This window comes from Typopeltis vanoorti, chromosome 11 (assembly GCF_054136105.1).
Source record: "Typopeltis vanoorti isolate ZY-2024b chromosome 11, IOZ_Tvanoo_1.0, whole genome shotgun sequence".
Taxonomy (NCBI): domain Eukaryota; kingdom Metazoa; phylum Arthropoda; class Arachnida; order Uropygi; family Thelyphonidae; genus Typopeltis; species Typopeltis vanoorti.
The window spans coordinates 126,437,882-126,462,295 of record NC_143559.1 but is presented as its reverse complement, the minus strand read 5'-3'; the positions used below and the strand labels follow the sequence as shown (position 1 = coordinate 126,462,295).

The following is a 24,414-nucleotide window of genomic DNA, read 5'->3' as shown; positions in this document are numbered from 1 at the left end:
GATTTGGTCTGTTTAGAAACTTGTATTAAGAGAAGCATTCCTAAAGCAAGAACATCTGGTTTCAGTATTCTTTGATATGGAAAAAGCTTATGACAGATATGGAGATATGGTATATTAAAGACCTCTATAAAATAAGTCTCTGAGGATACCTTCATGTATTTATTAAAAACTTTCTGTCCAGGCAAGCACTCTAAGTCAGAGATGATATGGCCGAGATAGGGTACTTCCTATCTCGGCCATATCATCAAAAGCAGGGTGTTCTTCAAGGCTCTGTCATAAGTGTGACATGCTTTGCTATCAAAGTTTACTCAATCACTGAACAGCTTCCTCCTACTGTAAGCAATGCTCAATATGTTGATGACTTCAAAATTTACTTTCATTCTCGTAACATGAGGGTAATCGAAAGACAACTTCAGCAAGGAATCGATCATGTTTCTCTGTGGGCTCTTAGTAATAGGTTCAGGTTCAGTAGAAGAAAGTGTCTGTGTACACTTCTGTCAAAAATGCACTCTTCATCCAGATCCTGAATTAAGAATGGGACAAACTGTTATTCCAATAGCAACAGAAGCCAAGTTTTTGGGACTCATCTTTTACAGAAAACTTACATATTTTGAACACATTCGTCAACTAAGAGAAAAGTGCAAGAGAGCATTAAATCTATTTTGCACTCTATTCTCTACTGAATGGGGTGTGGATCAATCTTTTTTGCTTCATCTTTATCATGCACTTACAGGGTGTTCGGGATAAATTTGACAGTTTCGTAAGGAAAACGAAAATCTTCTTTGTATCTATTAAATTTAATGAATTGACAAAAAAACATTACAGGCAGAGTTAATTACAATACTATCAACAAGATTTACTCAAAATAACCACCATTAGCATCGATCACAGCTTCAATTCTGCTTCGGAACTTCGAACAAGCTGATGCTACAGTCTCCCTGGGAAGGGCCGCAAAAACTGTTTTAATTTTATCCATTAACTGGGCTTTTGTATTACTGGAAGTGCGATTGGTGTCTTTTTCAACTGCGCCCCATACAAAATAATCCATGGGGTTAAGGTCTGGGGAGTTTGGAGGCCAAACATTTGGACTGGTGAAGTCGTAGAAATTTTCAGACAACCATTTTTGACTTTTCCCAGAGGTGTGGCAAGGGGCCGAATCCTGCTGCCATACATACGGCCTACCATTGGCTACCCTTGTTATCCAGGGCTTGACTACAGTTAGCAACTCCACGAACAAAGCCCGAATTCCAATGCCAGGGTTCTTCAACACCTGTTCCTGCAGATTTGCGAGGAATTCTGCTGTACGAACGCAATCAGATCGTCTGCTAGGGATCTTTCTTCTTGCTACATCCTCGTAGTCACCATTGCAAGTCTCTAGTTCATGCCTGATTGTTTTTACTGTATTCAGGGAGCATTGGGCAGCAGTCGTAATATCCTTATTTTGATGGCGGGCACGAATCATCATGATACAAGTTATTCTCTTCCATGATTCAGGTGGGTTCCAGCTATCCATCCTTTCTGACATCTTGTATATGAATGAAGAAGGGTCCAAACTTTTAAATGAAGAGAAGTGTGTGTTAATACATGTAACTTACGGAAAAATATAATTAATTATAAATATGTCAAATTTATCCCGAACACCCTGTATATGTTCAAAGCTGGATTATGGGTCTCGAGTCTATGGTTCTGCAAGGCAGAATAACCTGCAATGGTTGGATCTCATCCATCATCAGAGTATACAGATAGCTGCTTGTGCCTTCACACATTGCCTACTCATAATCTATGTTAAAGCAAATGAACCGGCTCTATCACTTAGATGGAGACACTTCTCTTAATTATGCCTTAAAAATTATGCCTTGAGTGAACACTTTGCAAGGGTATGTCATCCTAAGTGAGATTACTGCTTTAACATATGTGATAGATGCTAATGCAGGAATAGAGTGGAGGGGGGTGAATTGGTGGTTCTTAGGATATTGCAGAATCTCAATATAAATACAGCTGTGGTATTAAGATATCAGTTCAGGTTTTACAACAATGTGCAAGGGATCTGGCAATGTCTCTGACCTGGCTGTTTAATTTAAGTCTCAGCTCTGGTAGAGTTCCAAGGGAGTGGAAAGAGGGTAAAATAATTCCCTTTCATCAGGGAGGTTCTAAGACTGCAGTAGCTAATTATAGACCAATCAGTATCTCAGGCATGGTGATAAGCATACTGGAAAAATTGGTCAAAAAGAGAATTCAAGAATGGGTGAATAAAATTATGCTTGCCTACAAGAAATATTTAAAAATCTAAATGGGAAAAAATGGTATCAGAATAAATGGTCAATATCTAAACAGTTTAAGATTTGCAGATGACATTGTACTCTTTTCTAAAACACCTGAAGAGTAAAAGAAATTATTAAAGAATTAAGTACAGAAAGCAACAAGTCTAGTCCCAACATAAATATTGATAAAACTAAAAGAATGTACAACAAAAATATAAATTACAACCAAAAGATAGAAATAAATGACAGAGAAATAGAAAATGTAAGTAAATTCAAATTTCTAGGTCAAATAATTGACATAGACAAAAATTGGAAACAATTAATAATAATAATAATAATGAAATAAAACAAAGAATAAACCATGAGACAATTTGGAAAATAGAATAAAATTTAAAAAAAAAACATATCTGTCTGCCTAAAAAGAAAAGCATATGAACATCATACCAGCTATGACATATGGAATAGAAACTTGGAGCATTTCAAGAAGATTATTATTATTAATTGTTTCCAATTTTTGTCTATGTCAATTATTTGACCTAGATATTTGAATTAATAAATTAATTCAAATATCTAGGAAAATAAATTAGAAACTGCACAGAAAAACATGGAAAGATCTGTATTAGATATAAAAAGAATAGATAAAGTAAAAAACATAGATATCAGAAAAAAAACCAGGGTTAAAAGATATCATTAAAGAAAAAAAAAATGGAGATGGAGAAGATCCATCTCCCAGCAAAGTGGAGAGATGAACTACATCATTCAATGGGGAACAACTGGAGCTTCTGGGCCAGAGACAAAGAAATGTGGAAAAATATGGAGGATATCATCGTCCAGCAGTTGAGAAATAAAGATTGATTATGATGATGAAGATGAGTAAATATGGGTTTCTGAAGGTCAGTCATGCATTAGTAATTTACTGTCTTTTTATAATAGAGTAACAGCAGAAGAAGATAAAGGAAATGGTTACACAATGATTCTGCTGGATTTTGCAAAGGCATATAGCAGAATACCACATGGAACTCTGTTATGCAAATTAGATCAAATGGGGATGAATATGACACTGGTTAAGTGGATAAGAGGTGCTGCTGGACAGATATCAAAAAGTGGTATATGGAGTGGTAGAATTGAGGTGACTAGTGGTGTACTGCAAGGTTCGTTATTGGGACCATTGCTGTTTAATTTGTACATAAATAATATAGGAAATAACCTGAAAGGAAATATTCAGTTGTTTGCTGATGATGCAAAATTAGTTAGGGTAATTGTTAATCAAGGCAATGTGGAGACTCGCAGAACAATTTAAATAGGCTGTCAGTATGGGAAAAAGATAATGGATGTCAGTTTAATATGGAGAAATGTCAAATTTTGTATCACATTGATGGCACTGTACTCCAGGAATAGATGATGCTAGAGATTTAGGGGTGGAAGTAGGCAGAGAGTTAAAGTTTAGAAGACATATTGCTAAGGTTGCTAAAGTAGCCCATAAGATTACTTGGCTATTGAAGAACACATTAATAAGTAGAGATAAAGAATTTGTTATTCCTCTTTATAAGGCCTTGATATGTCAACATCTGGATTACTGTGTTCAAGTCTGGTCTCCTAGGTTTTTTGGGGATGAGAAGGTGGTGAAGAAGATTCAGAGGCAAGTGACCAAGATGGTGAGTGGTCTGTGGAATGTTCCCTATGAGGATAGATTGAGGGTATGTGGATTGCAGAAGTTGGTTGATAGGAGAAAAAGAGGGGATATGATAAGAAACATTTAAGTTGCTTAAAGGGTTTTATAGGATTAATGCAGAGGAATTGTTTCAGTTGGCTGGAAGGGCCAGAACAAGGGGTCATCCCTGGAAGTTGAATAAAGGTGTGGTTAGTAGAGGTGCGAACACTAGATTTTTTTGCATTGAGAGTTTTGAATAAGTGGAATGGGTTGGCAGAGTCAGTTGTGAGTGCTTTATCTGTTAATAGGGTCAAGGAGAGGTATGATAGATTGTGTGGATAGTTTGGGTCTCCCACGATGAGTCTTCGGACTCTATGGAAGTGTCCGTACAATAATAATAATAAAGTCTCTGCCAGGGCATTCTATATGAGCCAGTCACTTTTCTCTGCATTGGGAAGCTCAACATCAGACTGTCGTATGTCCTTTTGGTATGCATGTTAAAGAGGCTATGAAGGCTGTTAGCATGAATGTTGACAGCATTGCCTGCGTGAAAAATAGCAGCATCCCTTCATGGCAGGTTTGCACTCCATCCTGCAAACTCTCACTTTGTCAACTACAGAAGTCTCATACTCCATCATCTGTCTACCTGCAGTTGTTTAATGCACACAGAGTAGCTCACTCTGATTTCTTGCCCATCTATACTGACAGGTCAAGAACTGACACCTCTATTGAATGTACTGCTGTGTTTCCTGACATTATCTCCAACCAGATCCCACATGACTGCAGTAATTATACAGCAGAGTTGCATGCCATTCAGCTCACACTTGTAATATAAAATAAAATCACTACCAAAAATGTGTAATTTATTAAGACTCATTGAGTTCTTTACAGGCTATCTCCTCTCCTGTGTATAATCCACATCTGGTTCTTTGCAAGATTTTACAACTATTGTACAAATGAAGACCCTTAAGTTTGATGTTTGGTTGTTCTAGTTCCCAGCTACATTGGAATTAAGGGAAATGAGACTGCAGATGCAGCTGTTAGATCAGCTCATGTTATTATTATTATTATTATTATTATGTGTGACACCTCCAGGGAGTTCAAAGACTCATTGAGGGGGGGGGGGGAAACCAACTCTACAATCTTATAATTCCTTTAATAACTTATTAACATTAACATTTGCCCTAAATGGAGTCAGAGTCTCATCGTGGGAGGTACACACTGTTGCGCACAATGCTCATCCAAACATGCCTTAAACTGATTACATGTGTCTACATTCTCAACACACTCGGGTAATGCATTCCACTCACCAACCATTTCTTTACTCCTCTGCTCACAACCTCCTTATACAGTTTCCAGCGATGGCCTCTTGTTCTACCCCCACCTTCCATTCTATGAAAAATCCCTGCCATGTCAACCTCATAACAACCCTTGACTACCTTATATGTCTCAATCATATCCCTCCTATTCACAAGGCTCTGCAACTTACATTCTTTCAATCTGTCCTCATACTCCACATTCCAAAGAAGACCACTGACCACCTTTGTAAATCTTCTCTGGACCCTTTCCAACATATCCTTGTCAAAATGAAAACCTGGCAACCAAATCTGAGCACAATAATCCATATGAGGTCTGATCAAGGCCTTATACAATGGAATCATAACCGCTCTATTTCTGCATGTCAGAGTCCTTCGCATCATTGCCATTATCCGATGTGATGTCTTCACAAGTTGTGCAATGTAGCCTCTGAATTTCAGGTCCTTGTCCACCATTACTCCTAGATTCTTCATCTCCTCTACCTCCGTTTAAGTTTCTCCACCAAGTGTATACTTTGCATCCCATCGTTGCTTACCAAATTTCAAAACCTTACACTTTGCGACATTGAACTGACAGTTCCACTTACCTGCCCAATCTAATCATGCAGTCTATTCAAGTCTTCTTGTAAGGTAATAACATCCGCTTGACTCTGCATTGATCTCCCCAGTTTTTCATCATCTGCAAACAGCTGGATATCACTAGTTAAACCCAACCCAATATCATTAACATACAAATTGAACAACAATGGCCCCAAAACTGACCCTTGGGGCACACACACCACTAGTAACCTACTTTGATACTGCACTCCCCCATATACAACTTTCTGATACCCATCTGACAGCTGGTCACTGATCCAACTCAGAAGTCTGTTATCCAATCCCATCTGTTTCAATTTATTTAAGAGCTTATTCTGTGGCAGTCTATCAAACACCTTTGTAAAATATAAGTGCACCACTGTATATGCATCTCCCCTGTCCAAGGTATTTGTCACTTTGTTATAGTACATAAGTAAGTTAGTGAAACATGATCTCCCCTTAACAAATCCATGCTGATAACCACAGAGAATATTGCTATTATCAACCCATTTCTGTATCCTACTTCTCACCAATCTCTCCAAGACCTTCACCACATTCACCAGATATACAGACCAGTCTGTAATTTGAAGCTACAGCCTTATCACCACCTTTATGCAGTGGAACATTTTAACCTCCTTTCACTTCCTTAGAACTTGTGCTGTTGTAAGACTTATTAAACAGGCATGCCAATGCCTGTTTAATAAATTGACATCCATTCTCCTTAGCCCAGACCTCCAATCTATCCAAATCATCCTGCAAAATTTTGACATCATCTGCATTCTAATGCCATATGCATTTGTTCGAACATATTAATGATATCCAGTATTTATATAGTGATGTTATGTAACATATAATGCTGGCTTGGTTGACCAAGTGGATAGTGTTTATGCTCTCTTGATCTCCCAGGCTGATGCACTGACTCAACTAACAAGTTATAGCTTTACATCCTCCCATGGCTGGAATTATCATGCAAAAAAATAGATTTCCTATGAATTCCTAATGAGATATTATTGCCTCTCTGTCTTGATTATCATAACATATAGAAATGATAATACATGTTGTTCTAGTTCTGATGAACTTGGTTTTGTGGTGGTGGTGGTGGTGGTAAAAAAAACTGTGTACAGTTTAGATTCTCTTCTATAAGATATTGTACAACTAGTACAGTATGTCTTTTGTAAACCTTTAGGGACCAGAGGCATAGTTTGTTATGGTGGAAAGTTTGTTGTAGTGAATTTATTGAAACTATACTGATTCCCTTCCCCCCAATACATTTATATGAACCAAAGGAAATGGCAGGAAAGGAGGAAAAATCATGAGTGAAAAAACAAAAAAAATGTGAGAAATAGAACAAAACAGCCCAAAAGAGGAAATTGTGAGAAATCGTACATTGATGAACAATTTCTCACTAAACATAAAGCACACTAAATGACAATATGAAAAGGTACAAATGCAAACAGTAGTGGAAAAACATCAAAAATAACTAAGAGCATGAAATTATAAAAATGAAAATCCAGAATAAATGTTTGAATTTTTTTATTATTATTATTTAGGCCTCCAAGGAGCCAAAAGACTCATCGCAGGAGGTCATTCCTAGGAAACACAAGTCTATCAAGACTCATCGTGGGAGGTCCCTCCTAGGAAATGCAGTCTATCGACCACTCCTTAAACTCATTGACCGTTCTCGCTCTCACCACCCTATCAGGCAATGCATTCCACTGTTCAACCGCCCTCCATGCAAAGAAACCACTCCTCACCCTCTTGCTCACAGTTTCCTTTCGTAACTTCCAGGGATGGCCCCCTTGTCATCACTCCTTCCTGCTGTCAACCAAGCAAAAGAACTCCCCAGTGCCAACCCTGTAACCACCTCTCAACAGTTTAAAAGTCTCAATCATATCACCTCTCCTTCTTTTATCCACCAAACTCTGCAGTCCACATTCCCTCAGCTGATCCTCATAACTAACATTGTACAGTACTGAAACTGCCTTTGTACCCTTTCCTTTCCACAATTAATTTATCCCCTTCAAATCCTGGGGACCAAATCTCAGAACAGTAGTCTAAGTGTGGTCTGATCAGGGTCTTATACAACGGAATGATAACTCTTTTATCCCTGCAGGTCAGCATCCTTCTCATTATTGTAGCAATCCTCTGTGTTACCTTCACCACCTTTGCAATATGTCTCCTGAATTTCAGGTTTCTATCAATCATCAACTCCAGATCTCTTGTCTCCCCTACATCCTCCAGTATAGCTCCTCCAATAGAGTATGCAGCGTCCCATCAATGTGTCCCAAACCTCAAGACCTTACTCATATTTGTAAATTTAGGGACACAAAAAACACACGTGTTGAACAGATTATTTTATTAATTACTAATAAAATAAAATTTGATGTTTCAACCCCTGTATCAAGGTCATCATCGGAAGAATACAAGTGTATAAGGAACCAAGCTACATGCTCTGTATACATTTTGACCTTACATTTTGCTGCATTAAACCACCTTCACCCCATTCATTTGCCCATCTGTCTAGTTTATTCAAATCCTCCTGCAGTACTACCACATCTGCACTATTACTTATAACCCTTCCCAGCTTCACATCATCCGCAAAGAACTGGATATCCCCCTATTTGGCAATCCACTAACAATGTCATTGATATAAAGGTTAAACAATATATAAACAATAAATATATCATTGATAAATATATATAAACAATATCATTGATAAATAGATCCCAGTACTGAGCCCTGTGGGGACCCCACTTGTAACCTTCTGTCTTCTTGAAACTGCCGCACCATATACAACTCTCTGATACCTATCAGACAGCCAGTCTTGAATCCAGTTGACCAACTTGATATCCAAACCTGCAACTTAAATATCAGCTTATCATGTGGCACCCTGTCAAATGCCTTCACTAAGTCCAAGAAAATGGCAGTATATGCCTTTCCCTCATCTCCTGCTCTTATAACTTTATGAAAGATAACTTTATGCTAGTCTTTTATAAAGGCTAGCATATTACTAAAACAAGAGCGCCCCTTTACAAATCCATGTTCACTCTCACAGAAATTAGTGAGCGACTGTATTCAGTCCTTCACTAATTTCTCCAAGATCCTAACAACTACTGATGACACACAAACTGGCCTATAATTAGACACTTCCAATCTGCTATCACTCTTATGCAATGGCACTATCTTACCTTCTTTCCATTGCCTGGGCACCTTTCCCATAGTCAGACTTTCATTGAAAGCCAGGTCAAAGGAGCTGTCAGTTCTTTAGCACATTCTCTGAAAACTCATGGTGAAGTACCATCCAGTCCCACAGCTTTAATGACTTCAAGAGTACTCAGTATTTGGAACACACTCTCCTCCTGCACCTATAAACCTCAAACCTGCTCTAACCCTCAAGTATTAAAACTTACTCCTCCAGGATGAAATATTCCAATAAAGTGTTCATTGAACAATTCCACTATGTCCTCTGCATCAGTCACACTATTCCCATTTCTATCCCACAATGTCATTCTTCCACAATCATTTCTCCTCCTACTGGCAACATAGCTAAAAAATTCCCTAGGATTTTCTTTGGATCTTTGGGCCAATCTCTTCTCATATTCCAGTTTTGTCTTCCTTTCCATCCTAGTCACTCTCCTTGCCTTTGTCTTATATTCTTGATGCATCTGCTCTCTACCTGTCTCCTTATATCTCTTCCATAGCCTCTTTTTCACATGCAGTTCGTGTTTAATATTGTTTGTCATCCACTTTACACCAAATTGTGTCCTCTTCTTCACTTGTGGAATACAGCTTACTATTGCTGCTAATAAATATTCCTTCACAATTTCCCAAGCACTAATGATATCCCGGCCTTCCAATTCCTCCCTCCATGAAACTTCCCCAAGTTGATATCTAAGACTATTATAATCACCTGCCTTATAATTCCACATACATTTCCATCTCTTTGATACTCCTGCATGTCTAGTCATCTTCCAAGTCAAAACCACATGGTCACTCTCTCCAACTGGTGGGAGAGATGTCATCTCAGTTATTATCAACTCTTCTGATGCTATGACAAAATTCAAAACTCTTGAACCTCTTGTGCCCTCTATTACATGTTGACTAAGATATTTGTCCCTAAAGAATTCTAGAAATTACATTCCCTTATTGCTACATGCATCTTCCTCTCTCCCCAATTTATACTGCTGTAGTTAAAATCTTCTATAACAATCATTCTTCTTGCACTTTCCAAGCTGAACTGTCTAAACATTTCCTGGTCCCCACTCTCTGTGCTCCTTGGTTTGTAGCAGCTCCCCACTAAATATCCTCTCTTGCCCACCTCTACCTCACACCATATGCATTTAAAATCATTGTCACTGCCTTCCAAAGCCTCCACTCTTAGAGAACATAAGTCGTCACTTATCATAAGCAGTACTCCACCACCACACTTTCCCTTCCTATCCTGCCGAAAAATGCTATACCCTGCTACTTCTATTCCTGTCATATCTGCTTATGTCAACCACGTCTCAGAGATCCCAATGATCTTTGACCAGGCTGATGCTATCAGCATCACCAATTTTTCTCGTTTACTCCAGATAATCCTAGCATTAGTATAAAGCATAAAATTGCCACTGTTTCTATACCTTGCATTATCCCCTCTAGACTCCACTGGGCTCAACATTACCTGATGTCGTCCCCCCTTGTCCCAAGTACCCATTCCCACAAGCGGCCATACCTGCTACCATCCACCCTGGGTATTCTTGTTTCCCTGTATTAACACACCGACTCATTCAGAACAGCAATCTCTCCAGATGCCTATGTCCTTCCTCATTCAAATGCAAGCAGTCTCTTGCATACAGTTCCTTTCTGTCCTCAAACACCCTCCAAGCATCCACATATTCCAATCCTCTCTTCTGATGCATTCTAGCTATTATGCCATTCAATATTATTGCTCTTCTGCTCTTCTCGTCACTACATACCTAGGCAACATGCACACTATCTTTCCTCTGCATTTTCTTTTGTACAACCTCAAACAAGAATCTCATATCTCTCGCTGCCCAATTTACATTGACTCTCAAGTCATTCGTTCCTACTTTCACCCCCTCGTAATTGCCATATCCACACTTTCTATTGTTCCTCCAGGCAAACACTCCTCACGCATCCTATCTTGCACATCACGGATCATTGAGTCCCCCATACATTACACCTCTTACCACTCTGTTTCTCGATTGCTCACCTGCATCCCTCACTCTCTCTCTCTCTCTCCTCTAACACTTTCTCTCTGTGTTCCCCTACTTACCTGCCTTCCTGCCATCACATCACTCCCTTGTTCCAGTATTCTCTCTCGCATTCTCTCATTCCCTCTCTCCTACTGTTTCCATTCTTTCCTCTTCTATCATTCTTATAACTCTCTCTCAATCCCTCTCTTCTACTGTTCCTATTCTCTCCTCTTGTACCATTTCATAACTCTCTCTCATTCCCTCTCTTCTACTGTTCCTATTCTCTCCTCTTCCATCATTCCCATAATACTCTCATTCCCTCTTTTCTACTATTCCTATTCTCTCCTCTTCCATCATTCCCATAACTCTCTCTCACTCCTACTCTGATTCCCCTTGCATTCATCCCTTCCATTCGCCTAATCCCATCTTTCACACTTCTCATCTCATTCCCTAGCATTCCACCTGCTCTTTCAGCTTATCTCTCTCTCTGCAAGTCAGCCACTTTTGTTTTCCATTCATCCTCCCAATTGAGACCATCTCTGAAAACTTCACAATCATTCAACTTTTCCACACTCCCCACTCTCATTTTTTCATTCATATTTCTCTTGCCAATCTCGCTTTCCATCATACCACTCATCTCTCTACATGGAGAATCTCCTGCCTCTGACTCAACGATGTCCATTATAGTCATCTCTAACTCACCAAGTTCCTCCCATTGCTTGAAGTTGCGCATATACATATTTCCCCTTCTCTCACCTGTCACATATACAACCACCGGGTTGCATACATCCCACAAGTCCTGCATGCCACAAAATCCCTTATTATATCATGCAAAATGGAGTCCTTAAATGGGGAAGGACTTCGTGGTACGCCATTTGCAATTTTAGCTGCTGCTGCCACCATTATTCAAAATTGTGTCGAGGAACTATTACAACCAAATGCTAAATAAGTATAAGTGAGTATAACTATAGGTATAACTATATAAATATAAGTTAACTATAAGTATAAAACATATTTAAGTATACTAAATATCTAAATAATGAAAACCTATGCTATCTTCTTTTCTTCCACTGCTATGCATCTGATTCTGACCCTGCCTTCTTGGTAACCAAATTTAATTAATTGGAACATTTGAATAAACAGAAAGAGATGTAGCAGAAATTTCAGGAATCATGATTTTCAGATGAATAGGCTGGAATGTTTTGTCTTTTTGTTTATGAGAGTTGAATGACAGTTATTAAACTTGAATTAAAAAATAGACAACTCTCAAAAGAAGTAATTTTTGTAACTAACTTTTTCCTGTGGACTAAAGTTGAGTTAACCAGTCTCATATGGAATTAGCAAGGTTTCTACCTTCTGGAAAATCAGGTTTTTCATTTTGCAAAACAGGCAAGCCAACCAAACAAATACACAGAATTAACAGATATGATACATCAGCTTTCTATCCTTAGTTACTTTGGCTCAACTAATAGCTCATTCCACCCCACCCATGATGTTTTTGACTGAAATGTCACACACACACACACAGCTTTTGGTGGATAGTTTTTTATTTATTTAAATGCAGTTGATGGAAATAATTTATATCCAGCAATTTAATGCTGCAATATGAGGTAAACTGCTTTATTTTTATATTTTTTTGTATAATAATTTTATACAAGATTTGTAAAACTGTATAACTGTAGTATTGTAGGTGGATTATTTTATTGAAAGTTATGTAAAATTACTGTGTCTTATAAAACTTATGCTCAGTTGAATATCTTATTTACAGATTTTGACAGATTCCTTTATGAGAATTATAGGAGATCCAAGTGGAAGTATATATGCTATAGGGGATTGTGCTGCACTTGATCTGATGCCTCTACCATGCACAGCACAGGTATGCAGATTCCATATGGCTATATAATTAATAAATTACTCATAAACAAATGTTTAGAATTACATATGTAATCCATTTTATTGATTCTTTAGTGTACTTGTATGATTTTGTGCATTCAAAGCAGTAACTCTTTTGTGTTCCACCTAATCAGCAACAACATAACATTGCCTTTCACTTAATGTTGGGCTCATTGGCTTGTCACAGCCAAGTAATACAACTTCACATAAACCTAATTATTGTGATAATAGGATGTTTAATCCTATCTATGTATTCTGCCTGATCTGTCTCTAAATATATATATTCTCTGCCAGTTTGTCTGTCTGTCTGTTTATTGAATGAAATATCTAATGTTTGAAAGACAAACTCTTCCATCCTCCTAATATGAGGTTGGTTAACCCAACTTCATTCATATTTTAGTTTAATAGAAAAAGTAATGGAAGAAACAAACATCAAGGGATAATAATTAACTAAGATTTATTTATTTATTAGTATTTTGCCTTAGTCATAAAGGCACCTTCACAGATATAAAGATCTCAGAAGGAGAATAAACAACAGACCGAGTATACTAAATGCTGTGACCTACAATCCTAAGTGGTGTCCTCTGTGGGCATGGCAAGGAGATCTTTATTGTTGGGCTTATGGTTTCATAATTATTAATATTATCAGACCTCCATAGAATCATATGACTCATCACTTGAGGTCCACTATCTCACACACACACAGCTCATCATATTGATTTAAATGCATTCACTCTCTCTCCACACTCACCATACTTTCAGGCAATATATTCCAACCAGCTACCACTCGCCATGCAAAAACTCCACTCCTCACCCTCTTGTTGACATCCTCCTTATACAGCTTCCTGAGATGGTTTCTTGCCCCCCTCCCTCCCATGTATCCACCCATTCTATGAAAAATAGATGGAGATACAGGGAGAGAACAAGATTGCATTCCTTCAAATCTGTCTTTATACTCAACATTCCAGAGACTACAAACCACTTTAGTCAATTGTCTCTGAACCCTGCTATGGCAGAGTGGGTAGTATCCATGCTATAACTAAATAATTAATAACAATGCAATAACTTATGTGATAGTTTTCATTTATCATAAATTTTCACTCTATCAAGAGCATCCTCAGTATGAATTTTAAATAAGCAGAAAAGACAGATGGAAGCTTCAGTAATGAATGCATGTGAACTATACACAAATGATAGAGGGGCACATTCTGAAATACCATAAGATCCTAATTGTATAATTTCAAAACAAGAGGTATATTATTAGATCTTTAGACATAAAATATTATTGAACATGGCAGGATATATGAAGAAGAACTATTTCTCATAAGAGGGATAACATCAGTCCATCATTTCTGTTCATATTTGGTCACTGAAGCAAGGCCTCACAATTTTTTTTGTATAGATATTCTCAGAGAGAAAGAGAGAGAGAGCTGCTTTTATGAAGGACCTTAGTCTTTTCCATAGGATTTGATGTTTGCTGAAGATTACAAGCTCATGGAATTCAATACAATCAAGATGCTTTTCATGGTGGACAGCTACATATTTACAAGTTTGGCTAAAGTATGATGACTCACAGTGGCAGGGAATTTGATAAACCCCAGGATAGATTAACACAGAAGATTATTCTTTGCAGAGCCTAAGAAAGACAGAAATCGTGTTAATAGGCCAAATGGACACAGGAAGTCATCAGCCTCTATATACAAATAGTCTAGTTGTGCAGAATTTGTTAGTTTGCTTACACTTGGATAAAGGATTAAACAGTAATATAGTTTCTTGAGAAGTATATGTTAATTTGTAACCACATTCTCTGATCCAGAGTATTTTAATAATAAGGTGATATACCTTTTTGCTACGTATATATGGAAAATATATGACTTCTGTGTTAATTCAACTTGGTATCTTCCCAGGTCTAGCTTTCATTGATGAGACCCCAATAAAGGTCAATCAGTTTGGGTAATGACTCTTTCCATCATAATGCACAGCATATATACACTGAAAGGAAGTGTGCTTTGCATTACGGTGTACTAAAGGCAGTTGATGTGAAGTCATCAACCTCTATTTACAAGTAGCCCAGATGGGAGATACTGCATGTGCAAAATTTGTTTGATTACACTTGGATAAAAGATTACATGAGAATATAATTTCTTACAAGTATACAGAGTCTGTCAAAAAAAAAATGTATACACACTTCAGCAAAAGAAAAACCTGTGTAAAAATTCTAATACTAATTTTATTTAAATTAAGGGGATATTAAATCCCACATTGTTTTAAAACCGAATAAGAAACTCAAAGATCGGAATCAAAGAGTTTCATGCCAAATATAATACTTTTATAGTTACTATATATATATATTACGCTAGTAGTTACTATCGGCAACTACTAGCGTAAGCTAAAGCACGTAGTTCAAGTACATAGTACAAACTAGGGCAACTCGTTGCAAAGGTGGGTAAAGCTCTGATTGCTATTCTTAGTATTTCCCATAATATAAAACACATCTCCTAGGAGATATACGATGTTATACATTATGGTGGGAGGTCACTACCCAGACCGGTTTCGATCTTTATTGAGATCTCATCAGTGAGTAGCTAGACCAAGTATAATACTAAGGGTATAGCGAAAAGAACTTATATACTCTGCTATACGAGTTGTCAAAAAGGTGCACCCATAAATTATTTAAAATAAAGCGCCAATAGGCTTCATTTCGGCGATGTAAACATTATTTAAATTAAGGGGATATTAAATCCTGCATTGTTTTAAAACCGAATAAGAAACTCAAAGATTGGAATCGAAGAGTTTCATGCCGAATATAGTAACTATAAAAGTATCGGCGACTATTAGCGTAAGCTAAAGCACGTAGTTCAAGTACGTAGTACAAACTAGGGCAACTCGTAGCAAAGGTGAGTAAAGCTCTGATCGCTATTCTTAGTATTTCCCATAATGTAAAACACATCTCCATAACATCTGTATAACATCATATATCTCCTAGGAGATATATGATGTTATATGAGCTAATGGTAACTCAAAGCAGTTACCATTAGCGTCCAGACACTTATTATTATGGCAAACTACTGCTTGGGCAACGTTGGCTAAAGTGTCCAGTGGGATTGCTGCACATGCTGTTTCAATTTCTTTCCAAAGGACCACCATTGTAGCTTGTTTTCTATGACACACTACATCCTTTAGAGTCTCCCCTAGGTAGAAGTTCAAGGGTGTTAAGAATCAGGAGAACGTGGTGCAGACTCAACTGCACCACTTCGTCCTGTCCATTGTCCCTGCAAACTCTCATCGAGGTAAGCTCTCACGTTTGGATGGTAGGTGGTGGTGGTACGTCATCTTGTTGGAAGAGAAATTGATCATTCCCATAAAGTGCATCAATGGCAGGTAAAGTGGATGTGCGTAGCATGTCTAGGTACTCTTGACTAGTACCTTCAAAGAAGAATGGTCCTATTAAATCCCTAGATGCAATCTACACCAGACATTGAGCCCGGTAAATTTACTACCTTGTCCGCATGAATGCCTGGATTTTATGGAGCCCAATAAACACACTTATGCCCATTCACTGTTCCATTTAGCTTAAATTGTGCATCATCAGACCAAACCATCTTCCTCACAAACTCCTCATCTACCATGTGTTGAAATCATTCACAATACTGAATTCTTTGATCAGGATCATCTTCATTCATTGCATGTAATATTTTGGGATGTAAACTTTCCATTTAGCTGCTTTAAGAATGCGCCGTATGCTTGCACTGCTAACTCCTGTCTCACGTGCACATTGTGTGGTAGCGTGAGACAGGAGTTAGTTGTTGTGCGAGGCTTCCCGGATCTTCCCTTCTGCACATCACACATGGTACCATGGGTCTCAAACTTACCATGAATATGTGCAATTGTGAAGCGTGTTGGAGGTTATGTTGCAAACTCACGCCTCCATTGTCGTTGAATTTCAACAACATTCTCAAATTTGAAATACCACTTTAAAATGGTCTTTAAAAGTGTTCCTCGAACGACAATCATGCCTTAGTCATTTTGTTTTACTGTCCTACCAGTCATGTGTTGATGCTAGTATTCATGTGAGTAACGACATCTTTTGAGAGAACATCATGCTACATCTTTTCTACCATAATTCATTCTAACTTCGAAAAAAGTCCATAGATGACATACATTTTTTTGATGGACTCTGTATTTTCTTCTGTATGGGTCTATGCATAAGCATGAATCTGAAAGGAACCAAGTGAAAAAAACTTTCTACAACTGTCTGTTTCAAAAGTTGCATATTTTGAATTTTAAATTGGTTTTCATCATCTTACTGTTATAAAAAAAAAAATTTTCATTTTTCATTTTATAACAGTATAATGATGAATCTATGGTACAACTTATGAAAGCTTTTTTAAGACAAGCTTTATAAACTCGAGGAGCTATACAAGCTCATCCAGAGCAGTCTTTTGCAAACATCCATGACCATAGTGGGATTTGAACTCACAACTTGTTGATTGGAGAGTAGGTATGCTATCCATTCGCCAACCAGGCTGGTGGATTGCATACCCATTTTGTTGCTTTCGGTGGATAGTATCTATTTAGATATTCCTGTATTAAGATACATTATCTGAAAGGTGAATGCACAAATGAAAATAATGCTTATTTATATATGCTGTGTAGAATATCTGTATTTCTGTTTTTGAGTGCTAAGAGTAAAATCATTTACTTGAACAACACTAACCAACTACTTAAATATATTCTGTCGTTTATTTTTTTCTGTTTTCTTTTTAAGTTTATTTTGTAACTTTTTATTTTCACAGGTAGCTGAACGACAGGGTCGGTATCTTGCTAAATGTCTTAATGATGAAAAACATACTGATGTGATCCAGCCTTTTACTTTTAAGTCTTTAGGAATGTTGACCTATATTGGAGGATGGGAAGGTCTTTCTGACCTTCCTGATATCAAACTGAAAGGTAAGGTTCCTGTTTACTGTTCCACAGTAATAACCTAAAGTTTTTTAAGAAAGAGGATTAATTTCTACAGTATGTGCATTAAATGAAAAAATCAGCTTGCATGGGTTCCCATGAAAATCACATTCCATGAAATGACCAGCATCCTTTCTTTTACATAAAAATTAGTGTATTATATTTTCTTGTAATACTGTATTCATTAGACTTAATAGCCACAAGTGCATTTAGATTTATTTGGTAGCTGACTGGAAGCTTAAGTATTACAAGAAGAACTTGATTTTATCTGTGGAAGTGTAAAAATAAAAATATTAAGCATGTATTGATGAAACAAAAGTAAATATAGTATAGTTCTGGACAGGCTAAAATACAGTATAGCCAAAAATACACAAACACACACACAGATTAATTAGTTCATTAGAATCGTTTCTCTATATCAACTCTAAGTTTCCTTTTAGATCCAAAAGGATACTTAAGACATTCTTCTCAAGATAACCAAAATAAATTGCATAACTGCAGTGTCTAAGGAATGGCAAAATTGACATGTCCTTCAAAATGCTGGCATGATAGGTCAGTGTGTCAGTCCACAAAACTGATGTATGCTTCAGATGATGGTGGCTTGATCAGACAGGCCAGTGCAACATAAAGTATTCCAAATTTTGGTAGTATGGTTAGTTTGTAGCAACCAAATCTTCTGCCTACTTCTTCACACCATTGTTAAGTTCTGAATAAAACTAAAAGTGGTTAACTTATAATTTCTTCAGAGCTTAACATGCATTTTAAAACTTTGCACATACTGATATGTCAAGCAGGTAAAATTAAATGTAAAGGTGCCATACAAATTAGTAATTTTAGAATTCTGTTATTTATTCCTTAATATTATAATGTATTTTGTTGTGATTAAATCCACTGCCTAAGCTTTGCTAAAAATAGCATGAGTGTTTGTGAAGGTCTAACGGATCAAAGATCGATTGCCAGAGGCAATGCACGTGCGCCAGAGTATGCATTGACCATGAAGGGAAGGCACGCAACTAAAACCCCCCACCACCAAAGAGATTACTAGGGGAGAATGTGGCGCTAGTAAAGGGAGTTGTACTTTGAAGTGAGCAAGGAAGGAAAAGGATATGACGTAGTACGGAAGTGTAGGGGCGCATAATTTAAAAAGGCAACGCAGCACCAGATCAGGACTTTTTCTCTCATTCGTCGGATCCTCTGCCAGAGTCCCTTGCCAGTCAGTCGTCTACTCTTGTGGGAGTCATACTATCTGTGCCCCGATGTTCGTCCTGGTTTCTTGAGTGAAGCATCGAGCTACAAGTGAGGAAATAATGTCGAGCAGTCCTTGAGAATCTGCCAATAGAAAGTTCGTCCATCAGAGCTGAGGTCCGGTATGCAGCATAGACAGCTGAGCTTTGCTTAAACCTGGCGACCAGTGAATGGCAAGCACGTCTTCAGTGTCCAAGATCCATCTAGCTCGAATCTCATGAGAAGGAAACAGCAGGTCAAACGGAACCGAGAACAAATCTGAAGGTGAAGCTGTATCGAGATGTGTATGATTTTCCAGCAGTTCCCAACTGGGTGGTAACGTAGAAACCTTTTCTTTGTTCAATGAAAGTGTGCAGAAAGAGTGACTGTAACTTTTAATAGAACGTTTAAGTCTAGAATATTGTGATTTCATGTAAGGACTCTAGAAACCTAGTTTAGAAAGACAGACTAAATTCCAAGACATGAGTGTAGAAATTAGAGCATGACCTGAACGTCTGTGAAGTGCATAACCTTAGTAGAATTGTGTCATTAATCTTCGTATTACCTTTGTTTGAGTGTTATGTGTATTTGATACCTGTGCTTGTTAAGATAGAATTAGAGAAATTGAGTGCGTATATTTTATCTGAAATTGACTTTGAAGTTAGTGCATGACAGAGTTAACCTTAATAGTGTTGAGTCATTGGCCTTTGTTTCTCCTTTGTTCGAGTGCCATGTGGAACTGATACCTAAGCTTGTTAAGATAGAATTAGAGAGATTGAGTGCTTATGATTTATCTGAAATTGATATTGAAGTAAACATATGTCTGAGTTATCCATGACTTGTAATTTGTTTAGTGCATAATTAAATGTTTTTTTTTTTTGATTTAACAATTGCCTTGCCTGAGATTTTCTACTCCCCCCCCCATAAGAATCGAACCACAGCGGGAGGCATTTTGGAAGGGAGGTCATGAGTGTAGACTGAGATAGGGATAAATTTGAGACTTGAGTTATTACTATTACTATTACTACGGGCGACTCCAGGGAGTCCTTAGACTCATCGAGGGAGGCCCTAAACATCATGTCCACACAACTATCTGACATTCTCACAGTATTTATCATACCTTGCCTTGAACTCACTCACCGTCATAGCACCCACAACAGACTCAGGCAGCTTATTCCACTCATTTACCACTCTAAAAGTAAAGAACCCAGCTCTAACACCACTGCTAACCACACTCTTGTCCAGCTTCCATAGGTGTCCCCTAGTTCTCCCACCACCAGTCCTGATCTCAAAAATATCCTCTGAATTAATCCTATAGAAACTCTTTAGCAATTTGAATGTCTCAATCATATCTCTCCTTTTCCACCTATCAACCAATTGCTGCAACCCACAAATCTTCAACCTATTCTCATAAGGTTCATTCCATTGACCAGCTATCATTTTGGTCACTCGCCTCTGGATCCTCTTAACCTCCTCCCCATCAAGAAGAAACCTAGGTGACCAAATCTGGGCACAGTAGTAGAGATGAGGTCTTATCAAGGCTCAGTACAGAGGAACAATAACTTGCTCGTCTCTGCTCGTCAAAGTATTCTTCAGTAACCAAGTGAGTCGATGAGCTGATTTAGCCACTTTTGCAGTGTGCCCCCTAAACTTCATCTCCCTATCCACCAACACTCCCAAGTCCCTGGCCTCATCAATCTCCTGGAGTTTCACCAATGTGGTATACTGCTGCTAATCTTTTCACCCCAAAATGCATAGCCTTACATTTTGTCACATTAAATTAACATCCATTCTCCTTAGCCCAGATCAGAGTTATTTTATATAAGATTCAGAGCTTGGTACTGGTTCTTTGATTCTTCACTGTTTGAAAATCTAGAACTTAGGGTGGAGCAGCAAAATAGAAATTTTCTCCGAGTCCGAAGAAAGAACCAGCATTAGCTTTTTTTACTTTCAACCCACGAACCATATCCTTATAGTAAAATATGGCCCCAAGTTAAGAGTAAAGATTAGAGCATATAAAGGAAGTGAGATGAGGGAAGGATGAGACATAATTTGACCATAAAATAGACATAACAATAAAAAAGGGGGGACGTAACACCTTGAGCTTGTTATACGTCTTCGTTATATCTCCTAGGATTAAAGCAGTAACCTGGATTAAAACTCAACTTGAGGAACGAACTAACATACGCAGTGGTTAAAGTCAGGTGTCCACATATCTTAAAGCAATGATTTTCAAAGGATGTGCATTGAGTTTGCTAAAGGTACTTCAAAATATTGAATGTTTTTTCCCTTGGTTATAAATCTAAGATCCCAAGAAATTATATTCTTGGTTCAATTCTTTATCCAAGTGTAAGCAAACAATGTTTGCACATGAAGTATCTTCACGACGACTACTTGTTGAATCAAGCTTTTTATTGAACTGAACTAGCCTTGTTTCTGTTTGATGTGCCTTCCTTCTGATAAACATCTGCTGAACCTAGGCAAATGAGTTGAAAATCTCAAACAACACCTTAATAACACAATCGATACTTTCTCGTCCAAAATCCGAAAGTTAGAAACAAAGCTCGAGATACTCGACGACCAGCGGCCGATCGCAAGTGCATCTGTACCCGCTAATGAACTCCGCGATTTAATTGCATCGACAGTACATGTGTCGCTCGAGGCCAAAAACAGGAGACTCGACGCCGTTAATCTGAACTTTCTGGAGGAAAATGATAAATCTTTAAAAGAAGAAGTTAGCAAACTAGCAATTGAATGCAACTTCGATTGCTAGTTTGCTATATATATATATGCTAGATTGCTAGTCTGCAAATATACAGTGAATGTAGTGAGCCCCCCCCCCGGGTAATTCTGACCACAACCTAGTGCTCATCTCCTGCCCCATGCAACAATGCTCTCACACAGTCACACCTGCACAAGAGTAGTTTGGTATTATAACAGTGCCAAATGGGACAGCCCCCTGAGACTACTATGATTCATTCCCATGGTTGGACTATTGTTTGCAGTCTTCTTCCAATCCAAACATATGCACCGAACATATCACCAAAATAATTCTCACTGGCAAGACAACATACATTCCCCCACACCACTCCGAGCTCTTTAATTTCTCCAGCCTCACTCGCCTAATAGTGAAATCATCCTCCTAGGCGATTTCAGTGTCCATACCAACTGGCTTTCCTCTCCCAGTTGTACAGATCCTGCAGGCAGAGACGCTGAAATATTTGCCATCACCAACGACCTTACACAAATTGATCAAAAGCCAACCAGAATATACCAGATAACCCAAATACCCTAGATCTCTTCCTTATCAATAACCCTTCCAAATATACAGTGAATGTAGTGAGCCCCCCCCCCCCCCGGGTAATTCTGACCACAACCTAGTGCTCATCTCCTGCCCCATGCAACAATGCTTACACAGTCACACCTGCACAAGAGTAGTTAGGTATTATAACAGTGCCAAATGGGACAGCCCCCTGAGACTACTATGATTCATTCCCATGGTTGGACTATTGTTTGCAGTCTTCTTCCAATCCAAACATATGCACCGAACATATCACCAAAATAATTTTCACTGGCAAGACAACATACATTCCCCCACACCACTCTGAACTGTCGTCCCCTATCCAACAAAAGATGTGCCAAGGCTGTACCAATGAAAAATCAGGCATACCACAACTGGCCTCAAATTAAGAACTCCATCCTTCTTCAGTGCCTATACTGAAGCCCAAAACAGATGCAAAAAAATTATCATCGATTCCAAATCAGAATTTAATGGCAAAAAGCAGGAAACTTGCAGCCTGTCCTAGAAGCAGCCATGCCTTTTGGTCTCTTGCCAAAGCAATTGGTTGCAACTTTTGCCCTACACTACTCCCACCCTTATCATACCCAGATGGCTCAATTGCAACATCACCCACAGAAAAAGCTAATCTCCTGGGTTCACACTTTGCCTCAAATGCATGCATAACTGACAATGGCAAATTCCCCCCAGTCATTCCAACTGTCCAACATGCAATTCCCCCCAGTCATTCCAACTGTTCAACATGCAGTGCCCCCTGTATCCTTTTGCCAGGAAGAGATCATAAACCTGTTGTCAAAATTAGACACAAAAAAAGCTCCTGGCCCTGATGGCATTCCTCCAATTGTCCTGAAGGTCTGTGAAGCAGAATTGACTCCTATCCTATGCCGTCTGCACACACACACACACTCTCTTACTCCACTGCTATATATCCCAAAGCCTGGAAATTGGCCTATATTCAACCCATTCCCAAAAAGGGTGACAAATCGCTGCCATCTAACTACCACCCTGTATCACTCACCTCAATCCTATCTAAAGTGATGGAGAAAACCATCAATTCTCAACTCCTATTCTACCTTGAAGATACCTAGCTATTAAGCGACCACCAGTATGGATTCCGTCGATGCTGATGAACAGGTGACCTGCTCTCATATATCACCCATCTCTGGTCATATGCCATGGAAAAATTTGGCGAATCCCAAGTAGTTGCACTTGATATCTCTAAAGCCTTTGACCGGGTCTGGCACAAAGGCTTACTAAGCAAACTTCCATCATTTGAACTATCTCAGGACTTCTGCAGATGGATTGCCAGCTTCCTATCTGGATGTACACTATGTGTAATGGTAGATGGCTCCCTATCCTCCCACTATCCAACTAATACTGGGGTCCCACAAGGTTCAGTTCTCTCACCAACTCTCTTCCTTCTGTACATCAATGACCTACTTCAGTTGACCTTCAACCCAATACACAGTTTTGCAGATGACAGCACATTGCACTCCTCCCTTTCATTTGATAAACCTTACCCTACACAACTCACTTCAACCCACAGAACATCAACCACAACTTCCCTTCAGACCTCCAAGACATCCTCTGATGGGGCTCAGATAACCTTGTCAACTTCGACGCTAGTAAAACCCAGTTCTGTCTTATTTCCCACAAAAAAAGAACCATTTTCCCCCAGTATTATTTTTGATAATACTGGGGGAAAAATTCTCAAATTCCTAGACAAGATGAAATTTCTCTTCTCGGAATTACCATGACATCAGACCCTCTTGGCATAAACACATCACAACCATTGCATCCTCAGCTTCCAAAAAACTAGGCTTCCTCTTTCGCTCAAGATGTTACTTCACTTCAAAACAGCTGTTAACCTTATATAAATCGCAAATCCGCCCAGCTATTGAATACTGTTCTCACATTTGAAGTGGGGCTCCTAAAAGCTCCCTCAAAATGCTTGCCTCAATATAGAGGAGAGCTGACTCACTCTCCCCAGTTTCACATAGACGTTTAGTCTCTGCAATTTGTATATTCTACAAAT

General features: G+C 38.4%; 1 protein-coding gene across 3 annotated transcripts in view; it reads left to right on the top strand.

Annotated features, from left to right (window-relative positions):
• LOC150102032 (uncharacterized) overlaps positions 1-24,414 on the top strand; it is a 160,219-nt gene that overhangs the window by 114,823 nt on the left and 20,982 nt on the right. For all 3 annotated transcript variants that reach the window (XM_090400734.1, XM_090400735.1, XM_090400733.1), the window contains 2 exons: positions 12,771-12,878; positions 17,692-17,845. In XM_090400734.1, coding sequence (XP_090256860.1) covers positions 12,771-12,878; positions 17,692-17,845 — 262 coding nt within the window. The remainder of the gene's footprint in view (positions 1-12,770; positions 12,879-17,691; positions 17,846-24,414) is intronic.